At 45.3% G+C, this 14,702-nt stretch overlaps 1 protein-coding gene across 1 annotated transcript in view; it reads left to right on the forward strand.

Moving 5' to 3' along the window:
* Positions 1-484: 484 nt before the first annotated feature.
* LOC147446478 (ATP-dependent zinc metalloprotease FTSH 8, mitochondrial-like) overlaps positions 485-14,702 on the forward strand; it is a 99,949-nt gene continuing 85,731 nt past the window's right edge. The window contains exon 1 of the mRNA XM_086525688.1: positions 485-613. Coding sequence (XP_086381814.1) covers positions 572-613 — 42 coding nt within the window. The 5' untranslated portion in view covers positions 485-571. The remainder of the gene's footprint in view (positions 614-14,702) is intronic.

Here is a 14,702-nt window from a genome sequence, read left to right on the forward strand (position 1 = left end):
TAGTTTCAAATTAAAGCTAGCAAACTTCTTGACAATAGCCAACAACTCTAAATTCTCAAAATTGTAAAGCGTATAGTGTACGCTCTGAGAGAGAAAAGGGGAATGGGCACCGAGTGAGGGAAATGTTGACACAATTCAAATTCTCTTCTCTCTCTCTCTCTCTCACCTCGTCCAAGCCAAAGGCCGGATATGTCAACACGCATTGATGCACTTTTCCATTATACTATATTATATTATAGATAAACAACTTGCAAACCTAAGCATATATACCTTTGGGAATTTTATCCTCTGTAAAATATTACTAGTGTGGCCGGCGGCCTTCGGCCGCGCCTCTCTCTATAGCGTGCACTGTCCTCAACGTTACCGGATCAGCTACAGAGCCACACTACCGGATGAGGTAAACTGCGCCACGTGGCCCCCTGAATGTCTATCGGCTTAATATATAGTATAGATATGCCAACCTTTGTACCAAACACCCCTAAAACACTGCCCTCTTAATAAGCGGGCGACGATAAAATTTAACTGCGTTTACGTATCAGTTTTCGCGTTGAGGGGTTTGCAGGAAGCAGCTATGTCCAGGCGCCGGATGCTCCGATCTCTCTGCTATTCCCTTGTGAGTACCGCAACAAACCCCCCCCCCCCCCCCCCCCCCCCCGCAACACACACACAGACACGTGTGTGCTGCATGCTGGGACATGACGTGTCATGAGCTGCTGGACCATAGGTGGAGAGATCTTGACGAGGATTAGATAGGTAGAATGCAGTTATTTTAAGCCATACATACAGTTTCAGTACTAGCTTGGATGTCAGACTGTAAGCTCAAAATGTTAATGGAGCAAATGATATATTGATTCCCTGAAGGGATGCGTCGAAAGCATTTTACTGTGCTTTACTGGAGTCAATCAGGTTGAGAGAGCATTTGCTGTGGCAATGGATTTCCGGTTCAGTTTTAAACGTCCAAATGCTGAAACTAAGGTCCACTATGTACTATTATGGGTCATCATATCCAAATTACATATTAATCATTAAATTTAGACATCTTGCCTTTGCCTTCGCACTATCGATGCGTGGCTTGTAGCTTGTTTCAAGAATTCTTATCGCACAAAGAGAGATCCCTTGAGAGAGAGAGAGAGAGAGAGAGAGAGAGAGAGAGAGAGAGAGAGAGAGAGAGAGAGAGAGAGAGAGAGAGAGAGATGAAATGAAATGTTATATTAACGTCTTCAAAAGGCCAAAATGAAATAGTAGAAGAAGAAGAAGAAGAAGAAGAAGAAGATTGTTTTACGGTCGTAGGAAACTATCCCAAGAGACCTTAAAGATCTATCCGACGAGGAGAGTTGAACTCAAGACCTCTTATTCAAGAGGGAAATGGCATAACCAATCTACCACACTTTTGTGTGTGTGTGTGTGTGTGTGTGAGAGAGAGAGAGAGAGAGAGAGAGAGAGCGAGAGAGAGAGAGAGAGAGAGAGAGAGAGAGAGAGAGAGAGAGAGAGAGAGAGAGAGAGAGAGAGAGAGAGACGGGCACCACGTGTCAATAGAAAAGAATAGACTGAACAGACTTTTAGCACTTCAAGAACAACTGAACTGAGAGAGAGACGACAAGCGACACGGAGTGGCGGAATTCCAGCCCAGAGAGTATTGGCCCAATACCTTGGCGCCCCTTTCGGTATTTCTTTGTATTGCATCAACACAGTACAAGCCGGTACTCCAGACTTTGCACCTTCTCTAGGAAGCATGCTAGAGAATGAGCCCTAACCTCGTATCTAAAGGCCCTTGGCCTGAAAAGCAGTTACAATGAAAAGCCTTCAAAACTCAAAAGCTTCTGGTCCGAAAGCAATGCCAAAAAGCTGTCTGCATGTTTTGCGGTATACCATACAACTACCACGTCAGTAGTCAGCGCAAAACGCAGAGCGTCCGTACAACTACCACGTCATCAGTTTTGCGCGAGTGTGTGTGTGGGTCTTGCTTTATTTTACTTCCTTTATGTCACTGGGGCCCCATCGGACGGGGTCCCCAAAAGTTGGTAGGACTTCTTCTTCTGGTACTTGTTCTTCTTAGGGTTTAGGCCCCTCGGCAGGCATCTACAAGTTGGCTCCATTCTTTAGGGCTTTGACACGTCAATAGTTTGTGACATCTCCCCTTCTTGAAAGAAAGTAATCGTTCGCAATTACAACATATCTGCAAAAAAACTCAAGTTAGCTGAATTTTTTTTTCCGAGGGACATTCCAAGGGACAATCAGTTTGCTCTTTTTGTTAAGGAGGTAGCTTCTCTTTTCGGCTCTTTTGATCAAGGAGTTGGCTTCTCCTTTCGTCCAGATCAAAACTCTTGATATTCTTGCGTAGTAAAATTAGCCATCACACCCAGACCGCACTGATCTTCCACGGGTGTTTTGATGCACTAAAATTACATACCCAAGGTAATCTCATCCAAATAGGAAAATTCAGTAGTTGGCACATCACAATGCAACACAAATGCTTACATATGCATGTTACAAGACACAACAAACAGCGCCGCTGAGCACTCTCCCGAGACAAATGGTCTGCGGTATGAAGCTACTCAATGAGTACCTCGTCACTCCCCCCGCAAATAACCTAAAAAGGTTCGAGCCATGAGCTCAGAAGATTGTACAACCAAACGCTCCCCAAACCGCAGTCTGCATCACTTGGAGGTTCAAGCATAGAACCAAACACTCCCCAGGCATCGGCCTGCGTCATTCGGAGGTTTTCTAGCATACAACCAAACACTCCCCAGGCATTGGCCTGCGTCGTTCGGAGGTTTTCAAACATACAACGAAACGCTCCCCAGGCATCGGCCTGCGTCGTTCCGACGTTCAAACAATACCAAAACAATATTTCTCACTTCTCGTAAAATCACCAATCATTGAAACCAGTATTTAAAACCAGAGTCAAACAAATTAAATCGACACCAAGACAATTTAAAACAGATAGCATCCATTTCAAACAAATTTCAAACAGTACTTTCTTAAACAATGTTCAAAAGTATCTAACTAGAAAACAACTAGAGAGGTTATTCAGGGCTTTGTTTGGACAACCGAACTTTGAGGACAACTTGCTTGCCCTTCTGCATCACGGTGGTGGTTTGGTTCTGGACTTAAGAGAGTTGCATCATTCTTGTCGTGCCAGGGCATGCCCAAGAGAACGTTGCAATTGCCCAACTTCATAATGTGGAAATCGGCTTTTCCATGATAATCGTGTATAGTCACTGGAAGTGCACCAATGAGCGGTACCACTTTCTGAGTTTGCCCCGTGGCTAGCTCAACTTCAATTTCTCCACCCTGTGTATCGTAATCAAAGTGCATCTGCTTCAAGAATTCTGGATAGTGGAAGTTCTCCATAGCTCCGAGGTCAAAGAAAATAAGGGCTTTCAAGGCGTTGACTTTTCCATAAGCTCTACATAATTCATTAAAACTCTCGAGGTGTATACCATAAATATCGAGTACTAGTCCAATAGCAGGTCTAGCCTTCTTGGCCGGAGGTGGCCCCGGGGATCTGTGTGACGTGGGAGCAGAAGGCTGCACTGAGGACGTCGAGGCTCGCTCAGGACATGTATTGAACGTATGCCCTGTTTGGAAACATTCGAAGCATCGGCCTTCTTGTAACAAGGTGTCTTGTTGACGTTGTGTCAGACGAGGCCGTTGAGGTTGGTTTTCACGGGATTCCTGAGAATTTGTTCGTTGTTGTCGAGAGTTGTGGTTAGTGGCCGGAGGTTCTTCTGTGGTAAACTCCAACTTTCCTTTCATGAGCTTGTAGCCGACCGCGGCATGGTCCATAAGCTCTTGCATGGTAGAGACTTGCTTGGAGAGAATATTCCTGCAATGGTGATGGTAGTCCAATGGTGTACCGCTCGCATTGGTTCTCCAAGGAGATGAACTCAAAGAAAGACACCGGAAGGTACACGTCGAGAAACCTTTGGTTATAGTCGTCCATGGTTTCGGTGGCAAGCATTGTCAAGTTGCCCCACTTTGCCAAAATCCGGACTTCAAAGATCGAAGTCATGCAACTACGTGCAAAAACTGTCTTGAAAGCTTGCCAGGTCCTTGGAGCACGCGGTTGTGTCGCTATTGAACTTCACCATTGCATAGCATTATCTTTAAGAAATCGCGTTGCTCGAGAAATCTTGGATTCTTTTGTATAGTTTCCCAAAGCATAGATATTGTCGAATTGCTGTAGGAACTGCAATGCTTTCTTGCAATCTTTTACCTCGGAAAAAGTGAAAAATTTGATTGTCGTGTCGCCATCTTTGAAATCTTTGGCTTGGTTAAGCTGTTACGTGACACATCCCAACCCTATGTGTCCGTGGACAAGCTACACCATAGCAGGGTTCCCGTCAGTCAAGTCAAGTCTAGATTAGCAGTGATCTGGCACTTTTGTGAGTCTATTCGTAGACTGTGCATACCCAGTCACTTAACATAGATGCATATCCTCCGGTTGCACACAACATGATCATCGGAATTCCCTTCAGAATCCATTAGCATCAGTTAGGGGAATTTTCCAGTGCATTTAGCCTATTTTCCTATTTATTGGTATTTTCACTTATTATTTTTAAGTGACTTTCCAACAAAAGTAGGTAGGGCAATTTTGCTAAGTTAATATATAAGCAAACCCAAGTTAACACTTTCTGGCAGAAGAGGCAGCAGGAGCTTCCCGCTCAACATGCAACTTCTCAGCAGTATCCCCCTCAGCATCAAGATCCGTCGCCATCCATCTCCCATACCTGGCGTTTTCTTCACAGAAGCATCGTCTACAAGTTCCCACCCTTGGCGTTTTTACCCCTGTGCAGTAGCCCAAGCATTAGCGTTTTGGTCTCTAGCATCATCAGTAAGATCCAGCGTTTTGACTCAGACAATTCAGCCCCAAAGCCTTAGCGTTTTGGAATTTCAGACCCTCAGCATACTCAGCGATTTGCCTTCAGTTTCAGGCCCTTGAAAACACAGCCTATGGTCTGTTTGTGCAGCAGGTTTGCAGCCATAAACGCAGCCATAGCCAGCAGTCTTTCAGCGTTTTCAGCAGGTACCAATCTACCCAAAAAAGCATCCTAAAGAGCAGCAGCATCAGCGTTTTCATTCTTAGCAAGACCCCCGACATAGCCGATCATTTTCAGCCATAAACACCGCAAGAAAACAGTCATTTCCAGCCCCGAAAACAGTCCACAAATTCAGCCATAGAAGATCCCAGTTTTCAGCCACGAAGTCGCCGTCGTCATCACCGTCGTCGTCATCGGCATAGTCCCATTGCATCAGTCCATTGCATATGCATTGTACACCTTTGTGCAATCAAAGTAGACCACTCTCGCCGATGAGAGTGGGGCCTTCGGAGGAGGGTTTTACAACCTCTTGGGTGTCGTATCTCTTCTCTCTCCTTCTCTCAGTCTCATTCACTTGCATGCACAATATCCACTCACTTTGTTCGTGACCACAGCACTCTACAAGACGGAAAGCTCTCTCTTTCCCTAAGAACTAAAAGGAACCTTGAGCAATAAAGATCACTAATCTTGAGAAAATACAACATTCATTCCAGTGCACCTTACATTGGTATCAGAGCTTTGAAAGTGTTCTGCATTACTCAAGGAAAGAACCACAAGAACCACAAGAATTTTTTTTGCTTGTACGAACCCAAGTTTACTTGGCCGCGGCGATTCCTAATCGTGTTTTGTTGAAGAGTGACAGGAATCCCAAGAAAGAAGGGCTTGTCCAGCCTCCCCTTGTGTCTCTTTTCACTCATTGAGAGCGGACCGTGCACTTAATGGCCGGCCAATTGACGTGAGGTGGAAAAAAGCAACCTTGGAGTGAGCGCAAGGCCGCCAAGGGGTGCGCCCGCAGAAAAGAGTAGAACTCGGGTGAAGAGAAGATCCTTATTAAAGAGATTTGCAAGCGAAAGAAAACCTCAAGAACCCCAAGAACCCAAGACCCTCAAACCTCAAGAACCTCAAGAACCCACGATTCTCACGAATCAAGGACCTCAAGAACCTCAAGAACCCAAGTTCCTCGCGAGCTTAAGACCCCAAGATTATAGTGCATGGTCGTCACTCGAAGCGGAATGGATACTTCGCATACAGGTGATGAGCATGAGAGAGGCGACGAAGACTCGTCCCCACCCGGGGATGATTTCTTACCCGAAGATGATTTCTTCAACCCTCCCCCTTCGCCATCTACGCCAAACCCTATGGAGGCAAGTGGTCAAGCAGATGATGGCCATGATGGATAGACAAGAAGCAAATCGTCTTGCTCTTGCCGCAAAACAAGAAGATCGACTTGCTTTCGAACTCGAGCGCGATGAACGAGAGGCTCAAAGGGAGATTGGTCATCAAGAATTTACTTCCCACATCCTAGCCTCGAAGACCGAACCACCCAAAGATCGTGGGAATTCGTCATGTGGCGCAAGCCACGACGTTGATTCTAACCATCCAGTCACAGAAAAGTTGACTTTTAGTAAGTATGACGGTAAGATGGATGCTACAGTTATTCATTCTTGGTTGCATCAATTTAATGCTTATTTTGCGACAACTAAGAAGATAGGAAATAACAAAGTTTTGACGGCAGCTATGTACCTTGTCGGTGATGCCATCAATTGGTACCACGCATGGCAAGAGGCACAGCTAGCCGCGCACCTAGAGGCCGCCGACGATTTCACGTCCCTCTCTTTTAGTTGGGCTGATTTCCAAGACAAGCTCAAGGCGCGTTTATGCCACCTTAGTACCTCGCACGATTGGCGCGCTCTTAAGCAAAATGGTATGCCGGTTATGTCTTTTTCTAATCGTGTTTTGCAGCTAGGTACCCAATTACGCATGTCGGATGATGAACGCAAAGAGGCTTTTCTCTTTGGATTGGACGAGTATATCAAGTACGATGTCGAGGTATTCGATCCCATCGATCTCAACAAGGCGGTAGCAATTGCTCTCGCATAGGAGATGAAGCTCAACAAGGGAAAGCCTAGGGAGAACAAGACTTCCACAAGTACCTCGCAGACTCCTCAAAACGATAAGAACGGTAAGAATGATAACTCTTCTAACCAATCTACCAACAGTATCTCATCAAAGAATTCTTCCAATGAATCTAAGGGTAAGGCTAACACAATTGCTAAACCTAAGCTTACTCCAGATGAAAAGGTAGCAGAAGGAATTGTAGGAGGATACATCACGTCGGAAGAACAAAGCACTTATTTTAAGGTCGTTGTTTTCATTGTCACATTAAGGGTCACATAAAACGAACATGTCCTAAGCTTGAATCGAATGAATCTAAAGAACCCACAACACCCACTACATCTATCAATGCAATGAATGATAACACTATTGTGCCCAAAGTTTCTCAGGACCCTCCCATTGATGATTCTCTCATTAAATGTTATGGTCGTACGTCGGGGCACCGTTTTGTCATATTGTTTGACCCCAGGTAGTATGCATGATGTGATCAGTTCCTCTCTTGTTGAAAGAGCCCGCCTCGAAGTTAGTCCGAGATCTCCTATGGACGCTCTCATCACGGAGGAGTGCCTTGATGTGTTGTTTGCAATTCAACAGACTGCTTTCACTAGAAGATTTGTTGTTTCTCCTCTCTCTGGATGTGATATGATTTTGGGCATTCGATGGTTTCGTGAGACTAACGCTTTCATTGATTTTGAGGCTAACACTTTAACTCTCAATGCCAAAAGTGATTCTCCTACTGTTTTTCATGGAGTGGATACTTCTCCTTCTCCATCTCTCATTGCTAATATGCAGGACAAGGTTGAAAGGATTCGAGATAAGGAGACTCTTTCAATCTCTTTTTCTCCACAGCATGACACACAGAATTTGCATGGTTATGAAAAGCATGATGATTTGATTGACTATGATTTGCATGGTGATTTGGATGACAAAGACAAGCATGATGACTTGCATGAAGAAGATGTGATTGTTCACCAAGATGAGGTATTAGTGGAATGCTTTTTCTAGCGAAGCTAACCTCGTTGCAGATTTGATCAATCACCAAGAATCGATCTTGGCTTTCGAGTCGAGGTCCAAAGAACCCCCACAAGACGATTCGATCATTCAAGAAGAAGCGATCTTGGCTTTCGAGCCTTGGTCCAGAGAATCATTACAGGAAGTATTATGTGTTCGCATGATTGATACGCACGCATTGTTCGAGTGTTTCATTCGTGATCCCTTTTACTAGGCATGACATATTGTATGTTGAGCACGTTTCTCTCATGGATGAGCACGAATGTATGCGAATTGTTCATGAAAAGTTGAAAAGTTTGTATGTCAGGAAGTCGCATTCCATGTCTCTTCCTTGGCATGACACAGTTTCCGAAAGATCACATGATAATATGAGCACCAAGCATGGGCATTTCCATTGTGATTTGCCACCTTTGATTGATTTTGATCAAACAGAAAAGATTCGATCTCATTGTTTGCATGTGTTTGATGAACGGGTTGTCAGTCCGTCTATATGTTCATCTACATTGCATACACAGTCTTTAGAGAAGACAATATTTTTTTCCTTCACTTTACATGGAATGGGTATGTTCATGGTTTTGTGTTGGAGATGGTTTCATGAATTTTCAGCCATGGAGATTCTTGAAGACGAAAGAAGCAGGATACTCGACGAAGTTGAAGCATCAAAGGAGATTCTCAAGACTTTGTGTCGCTTTCGGCGCGGCCCAAAGAAGCAAGCGTTGCAGACCTTTATGAAGTTCAAGTACCGCTCGACCCACACAACAGAGTGGGTCGGCGAAGAGTCCCTTCCAGGATTCCGGATGCTGTTGGCGATCTCCCTCGACGCCATACAGTTCGGTACTAGTACCTCACTTTGAAAAGGAGGAGATGTCACGTGACACATCCCAACCCTATGTGTTCGTGGACAAGCTACACCATAGCAGGGTTCCCGTCAGTCAAGTCAAGTCTAGATTAGCAGTGATCTGGCACTTTTGTGAGTCTATTCGTAGACCGTGCATGCCCAATCACTTAGCATAGATGCATATCCTCCGGTTGCACACAACATGATCATCCGAATTCCCATCAGAATCCATTAGCATCAGTTAGGGGAATTTTCTAGTGCATTTAGCCTATTTTCCTATTTATTGGTATTTTCACTTATTATTTTTAAGTGACTTTCCAACAATAGTAGGTAGGGCAATTTTGCTAAGTTAATATATAAGCAAACCCAAGTTAGCACTTTCTGGCAGAAGAGGTAGCAGGAGCTTCCCGCTCAACAGGCAACTTCTCAGCAGTACTCCCCTCAGCATCAAGATCCATCGCCATCTATCTCCCATACCTGGCGTTTTCTTCACAGAAGCATCGTCTACAAGTTCCCACCCTTGGCGTTTTTACCCCTCTGCAGCAGAAGAAGCATTAGCGTTTTGGTCTCTAGCATCATCAGTAAGATCCAGCGTTTTGACTCAAACAATTCAGCCCCAAAGCCTTAGCGTTTTGAAATTTCAGACCCTCAGCATACTCAGCGATTTGCCTTCAGTTTCAGGCCCTTGAAAATGCAGCCTATGGTGTGTTTGTGCAGCAGGTTTGCAGCCATATACGCAGCCATAGCCAGCAGTCTTTCAGCGTTTTCAGCAGGTGCCAATCTACCCAAAAAAGCAGCCTAAAGAGCAGCAGCATCAGCGTTTTCATTCTCAGCAAGACCCCCGACATAGCCGATCATTTTCAGCCATAAACACCGCAAGAAAACAGTCATTTCCAGCCCCGAAAACAGTCCACAAATTCAGCCATAGAAGATCCCAGTTTTCAGCCACGAAGTCGCCGTCGTCATCACCGTCGTCGTCATCGGCATAGTCTCATTGCATCAGTCCATTGCATACGCATTGTACACCTTTGTGCAATCAAAGTAGACCACTCTCGCCAACGAGAGTGGGGCCTTCGGAGGAGGGTTTTACAACCTCTCGGGTGTCGTATCTCTTCTCTCTCCTTCTCTCAATCTCATTCACTTGCACGCACAATATCCACTCACTTTGTTCGTGACCACAACACTCTACAAGACAGAAAGCTCTCTCTTTCCCTAAGAACTAAAAGGAACCTTGAGCAATAAAGATCATTAATCTTGAGAAAATACAACATTCATTCCGCTGCACCTTACATAGGCGCATATCCCGGGTATGGATAATAAGGGTATCCATATGGGCTCCAACCATTGTAGCCTGGTGGCGGCAGTGGTTGAGGTGGTGGCAATGGCGGTGCCAGAGGCTGTTGCACTGGATCTGGGTCAGATTGCTGCACCATATTCTTGAAGACTCCGCCCATCGGAACAGACGGTTGAGAAGGTTGCCGGTTGGAAGCTCTCGTACTTTCTGCTGCCGGAGGAGAAGGTACCACCTGGGGCGTCAGAGGGGGGTAACATGTAGTTCAAAAATTGCTGAAAACTTTGCAGCATCGGAAGATTCTGCTGGTATGCTGCGAAAGAATGTCGTGAAGCTTGTTGAGCAGAAACTGGAAATATTCTGCTGAATCTATGAATTCTATGTATTGGATTCTTTATGGCTTATGCCCTGCAAGACAAAGCGATGAGGACGGAAGCGCGTCCGATGCGCGATGAAGTAAGGGTGGGACTGGCTAATAAGCCCGGGGTCGGGACCTGAAGATACTTCAAGTAAAAATTCTAATAGCTTTGTCTGCTCTTTTGTAGGACCGGTGTTTTTTTTAGAAAAGCACACGTCTGATGCTCTGATACCACTGTCACAAGACGGGCACCATGTGCCAATAGAAAAGAACAGACTGAACAAACTTTTAGCACTTCAAGAACAACTGAACTGGGAGACACGTGACACGGAGTGGTGGAATTCCACCCCAGAGAGTATTGGCCCCAAAGCTTGGCGCCCCTTTCAGTATTTCTTTATATGCCATCAACACAGTACAAGCCGGTACTCCAGACTGTGCACCTTCTCCAGGAAGCATGCCAGAGAATGAGCCCTAACCCCATATTTAAAGGCCCTTGGACTGAAAAGCAGTTACAGTGAAAAGCCTTCAAAATTCAAAAGCTTCTGGTCCAAAAGCAATGCCAAAAAGCTGCCAGCGCGTTTTGCGGAATTTCGTACAGCTGCCACGTCAACAGTCAACGCAAAACACGGAGCGTCAGCCAACGTGTTTTGCGAAATTCCGTACAGCTGCCACGTCATTAGTTTTGCGTGTGTGTGTGGGTCCTGCTTTATTTTACTTCCTTTATGTCATTGGGGCCCCATCGAACGGGGTCCGCGTAAGTTGGTAGGACTTATTCTTCTGTTACTTGTTCTTCTTAGGGTTTAGGCCCCTCGGCCAGCATGTGCAAGTTGGCTCCATTCTTCAAGGCTTTGACACGTCAGCAGTTTGTGACAGAGAGAGAGACGCAATGAAAAAGATTTTGTTACCGAATCTATGGGGGACGCCCCTCCTTTTGCGAGCGGGCGCGTGCATCTCTTCACTACCACTCGTTTGCAACTCGCTCCCATAGTGTACGAGCCTCCCCCTGCCTTATGCTTCCACGGCCTACGTCGTGGAGCACCCTTCCACCAGCCTCCCCTCTCTCCCTGATTCGCTACGGCAACTTTACGGCGGTTTCATTTGTCTGCTGCTTTCATGTTACCATAATCACCACTTGAAACGGAAATGGAACAATCGGAGTTTTGAAGTTTCGATAGAAGTAGAGATTGTCAAGAAACGACATTTCTTTTAATTAAAAAATTAACTTAGTGTACAAACTATTATAGGACTTATAATCATACACAAAGCTACTCAAAGTGCCCACAAGCCACAAATAGTGTGTAAAGAAGCCACAAGAGTTACTCTTAAGTACTTGTTAAACCTTGTTGTGAGAGTAGTTCGTAGAGAGTGCAGAGTCTGCCTACATAGAAATGCAAGTGCATAAAAATGAAGCGTCTCTCCGGAAGCGGAATGATAAGAAACTGTCAAGTGCGTTTCTTTAGGGAAGAAATGGCGCTTTTCGTACTACGCATGTTACGCAAGTTGTTTTTTTTGTTTGTCTTGTTTGTTACCTGCTTGTGTGTTTGTTGCTTGCACTTTATTTGTTTTTTCGTGCTGTTTGCTTGTTTATGCATGTGTCTTATGTATCTTACCTTGTGTGTGCTGAAATGTAACGTGGCATTGTTGTACAAAATTCCGCGATTTGCATTGGCTGCAGAATCGACAATTTTGCGCATGCTTTTGGCAATAGATGCTTTTGGGTGCAAGAGCTACTTTTGGGGCTCTGCTTTCAGTCATCCCTTTTACGTTTATAATTGTCAGAGTGCATCTGGATAAAGAGTCTTGGGAGAGTTGGACCTTCGAGGAGTTGTACCTTTGCAAAGCAATAATAAAGAAATATCGAAGGGGGCGCCAGTCTTTGCGGCCAGTGCATCTGGGAACGGAACTCCGTCATTCTGTGTCGATTCTCCTCTCCTCTCTCTCTCTCTCTCTCTCTCTCTCTAGTCAAGTTCAATTATTTGTAGATTTTATTCGTGTGTTGCTATTGATTTCTCGCATGGAGTGTCCAAGCTTGGAACGATTCTTCTTCCTTGGAGGATCCGATTCTTGGTGCTTGTGGAGAATTCGACAGAGTCTACACCCCTTTGACTGTTGGTCGTCTGGGAGATATAGAAAATTTGAGTCCCAACGTGGAAACAAAAGAAACCAACAGAGAGTTTGACAAATTCTCGGCAGAGAATGTCGACAGAGCAGAGTACAAACGTCAATTGCAGGTTGACATATATATGAAAAGATTAGTCAAGTACTCCAAAGACCCGAAATATGTGAATCATATGAAGAATTACCCGCTTGACGAGGTTCATTCTAGATGGCGAGAGGCCATCCATCTTCTTGTCAAGGCCGTTATAAAACAGAAAGTAGAGCCGAGTGCAGAAAAGCAGAACTGTACTCGTAGAAAGAGTTTGACGAAGCTCTTGAAAAGAAGACAAACGAGTTGATGTGAAAAGCTTAAAGCAATCTCGGAAGAAGCGGAAATCAATGGATTTTTCCTAGTTATTTAGCCCGGAAATCGATTTTCGAGGCGGTAAGCAGATCCAAGAAGCGTGTTTGTTTCGAGGATGGCCCCAAATTTTCGTTTTCAGAGAGTTCGGCTAGTTTGTCTTCCTATAGTGTCAGAGAGGATGAGAAAAGCAGAAGAAGTGGAGAAAAAGCCAGAAAAGCAGATTCTTGAAAAAGTTTGGTAGGCACAGAAAGCCAGCTAGTAGGTCAGAGGAGGAGACCTCGTCCTCTGTTGATAGGTTTGATGAAATCGGCCCGTAGGGTGGTAGACGTAGGCTTTCACCCGAAACTTTACTTTAGATTTTAGGACAGAGAGAAACTTTGCAAATAGAAACTTGTAATGGGAATTGATACTTCAAACACACACGGCTTGGAAGCTAGAGCGCTACCAAGAAGACGCCGACATCGGTTGGCCCCAAAGACTGGCACCCCTTTCGGTATTTCCTTTTTGTATTCACTAAGGGAACAAAACTGGTGATTTCCTACAAGCTGCCCCGCATAATCCAGGCTGAAAGTGACCTGTTTTGGCCCGGTTTCGGCAGCATAACCGTGCTAGGGCGCTTCACAGACAGTATCCCCACGCAAAAAGTGACTTTCCTGACGCATACGGACACTTTGCTGCAAAACCTGGCGAGAATTTGTAGCACGCTGAATTCTCTGTTTTCTGCCCTGAAAATGCGTCAGATCACTCGCACAGCGGTCCCCTCGCATCCCCGGACTTCCTGGGGGTATTAGGGACCGTTTAGGGCCGAAACCCTAAACCTGCAAAAATACACAGCAGGCTGTATTTCCCTGTTTTGGGCTCCGTTTCGCGAGCCGGTCGCATCCGTAGCAGGTCCTCAAGCTCCCGCACCTGCAGGGCTACTTGCCCTCTCCGAATTCACTTGTGCCTGCGGGGGATTAGCAACTAGCTAATCCAGTACCTGTGCAAGAGGCTCTTGCCTCGGTAATCGCGCATGAACCTACACAAGTGTACATCACATAACTGCACGGGGAGGGGAGAGAGAGCAATGAATGCTGTGCAAGGCTTCAGTTCTTGCACTTTACGGTACATAGAGGGTAGGCAAGCACACAGTAGCTTTGGTACCTGCAACAATCCACCATACAACTGAACATGCAGTTCCACGTTTAATTTCAAGGCTTCTCTCTCGCTCAAGTTGGAAAGTGCCCAAAAATGTGCCAAATGGCACTCATGCATGGTTTTCCCGTTTTGCACCTTCGGTCTAAAAATATCTTAACTGGTTGCGTAGTTGACTTAGCGGCAGAGTAATAAAATGTTTCTTTTGTTATTCCGGAGCTAATGACGCGATCATATTTTTTATGGCCCAAAATAGCAATTCCCTAAATTTTAGGCGATGCTTCCATGGCACTTCAACTGGTCATTTGACCATCTATCACCACTGGGATCACATCCAAAAATGCAATGTAGCCCAGTTATTGGGTGATCTTCTCTTCAAACTTTGAGTAGAGCATAGACATACTTTTACTGCTGGGATTCCAGTGCCAGTCGGCCCGACCAACTCGTGGCGACAAGGCCTTTCCGTTTGCGGGTGAAACTCTTGGTCGTCGGCCGTTACACAATGGCCATACAAGATCTGGCCATTTGCAACTTCAAAAAGAATGTCCCAAAAATTAAACAAAAATCAAGGAAAGAAACCAACAACTAAGGTTTGCAGTTGCCACGTCCTCGTGACATACCCTCCTCTTGAAATTGCAAACGTTCTCGATTGCATGCCATATATACATGCC

The sequence above is a fragment of the Adiantum capillus-veneris genome, chromosome 12 (assembly GCF_014529385.1).
Source record: "Adiantum capillus-veneris isolate H3 chromosome 12, ASM1452938v2, whole genome shotgun sequence".
NCBI classification, from domain to species: Eukaryota; Viridiplantae; Streptophyta; class Polypodiopsida; order Polypodiales; family Pteridaceae; genus Adiantum; species Adiantum capillus-veneris.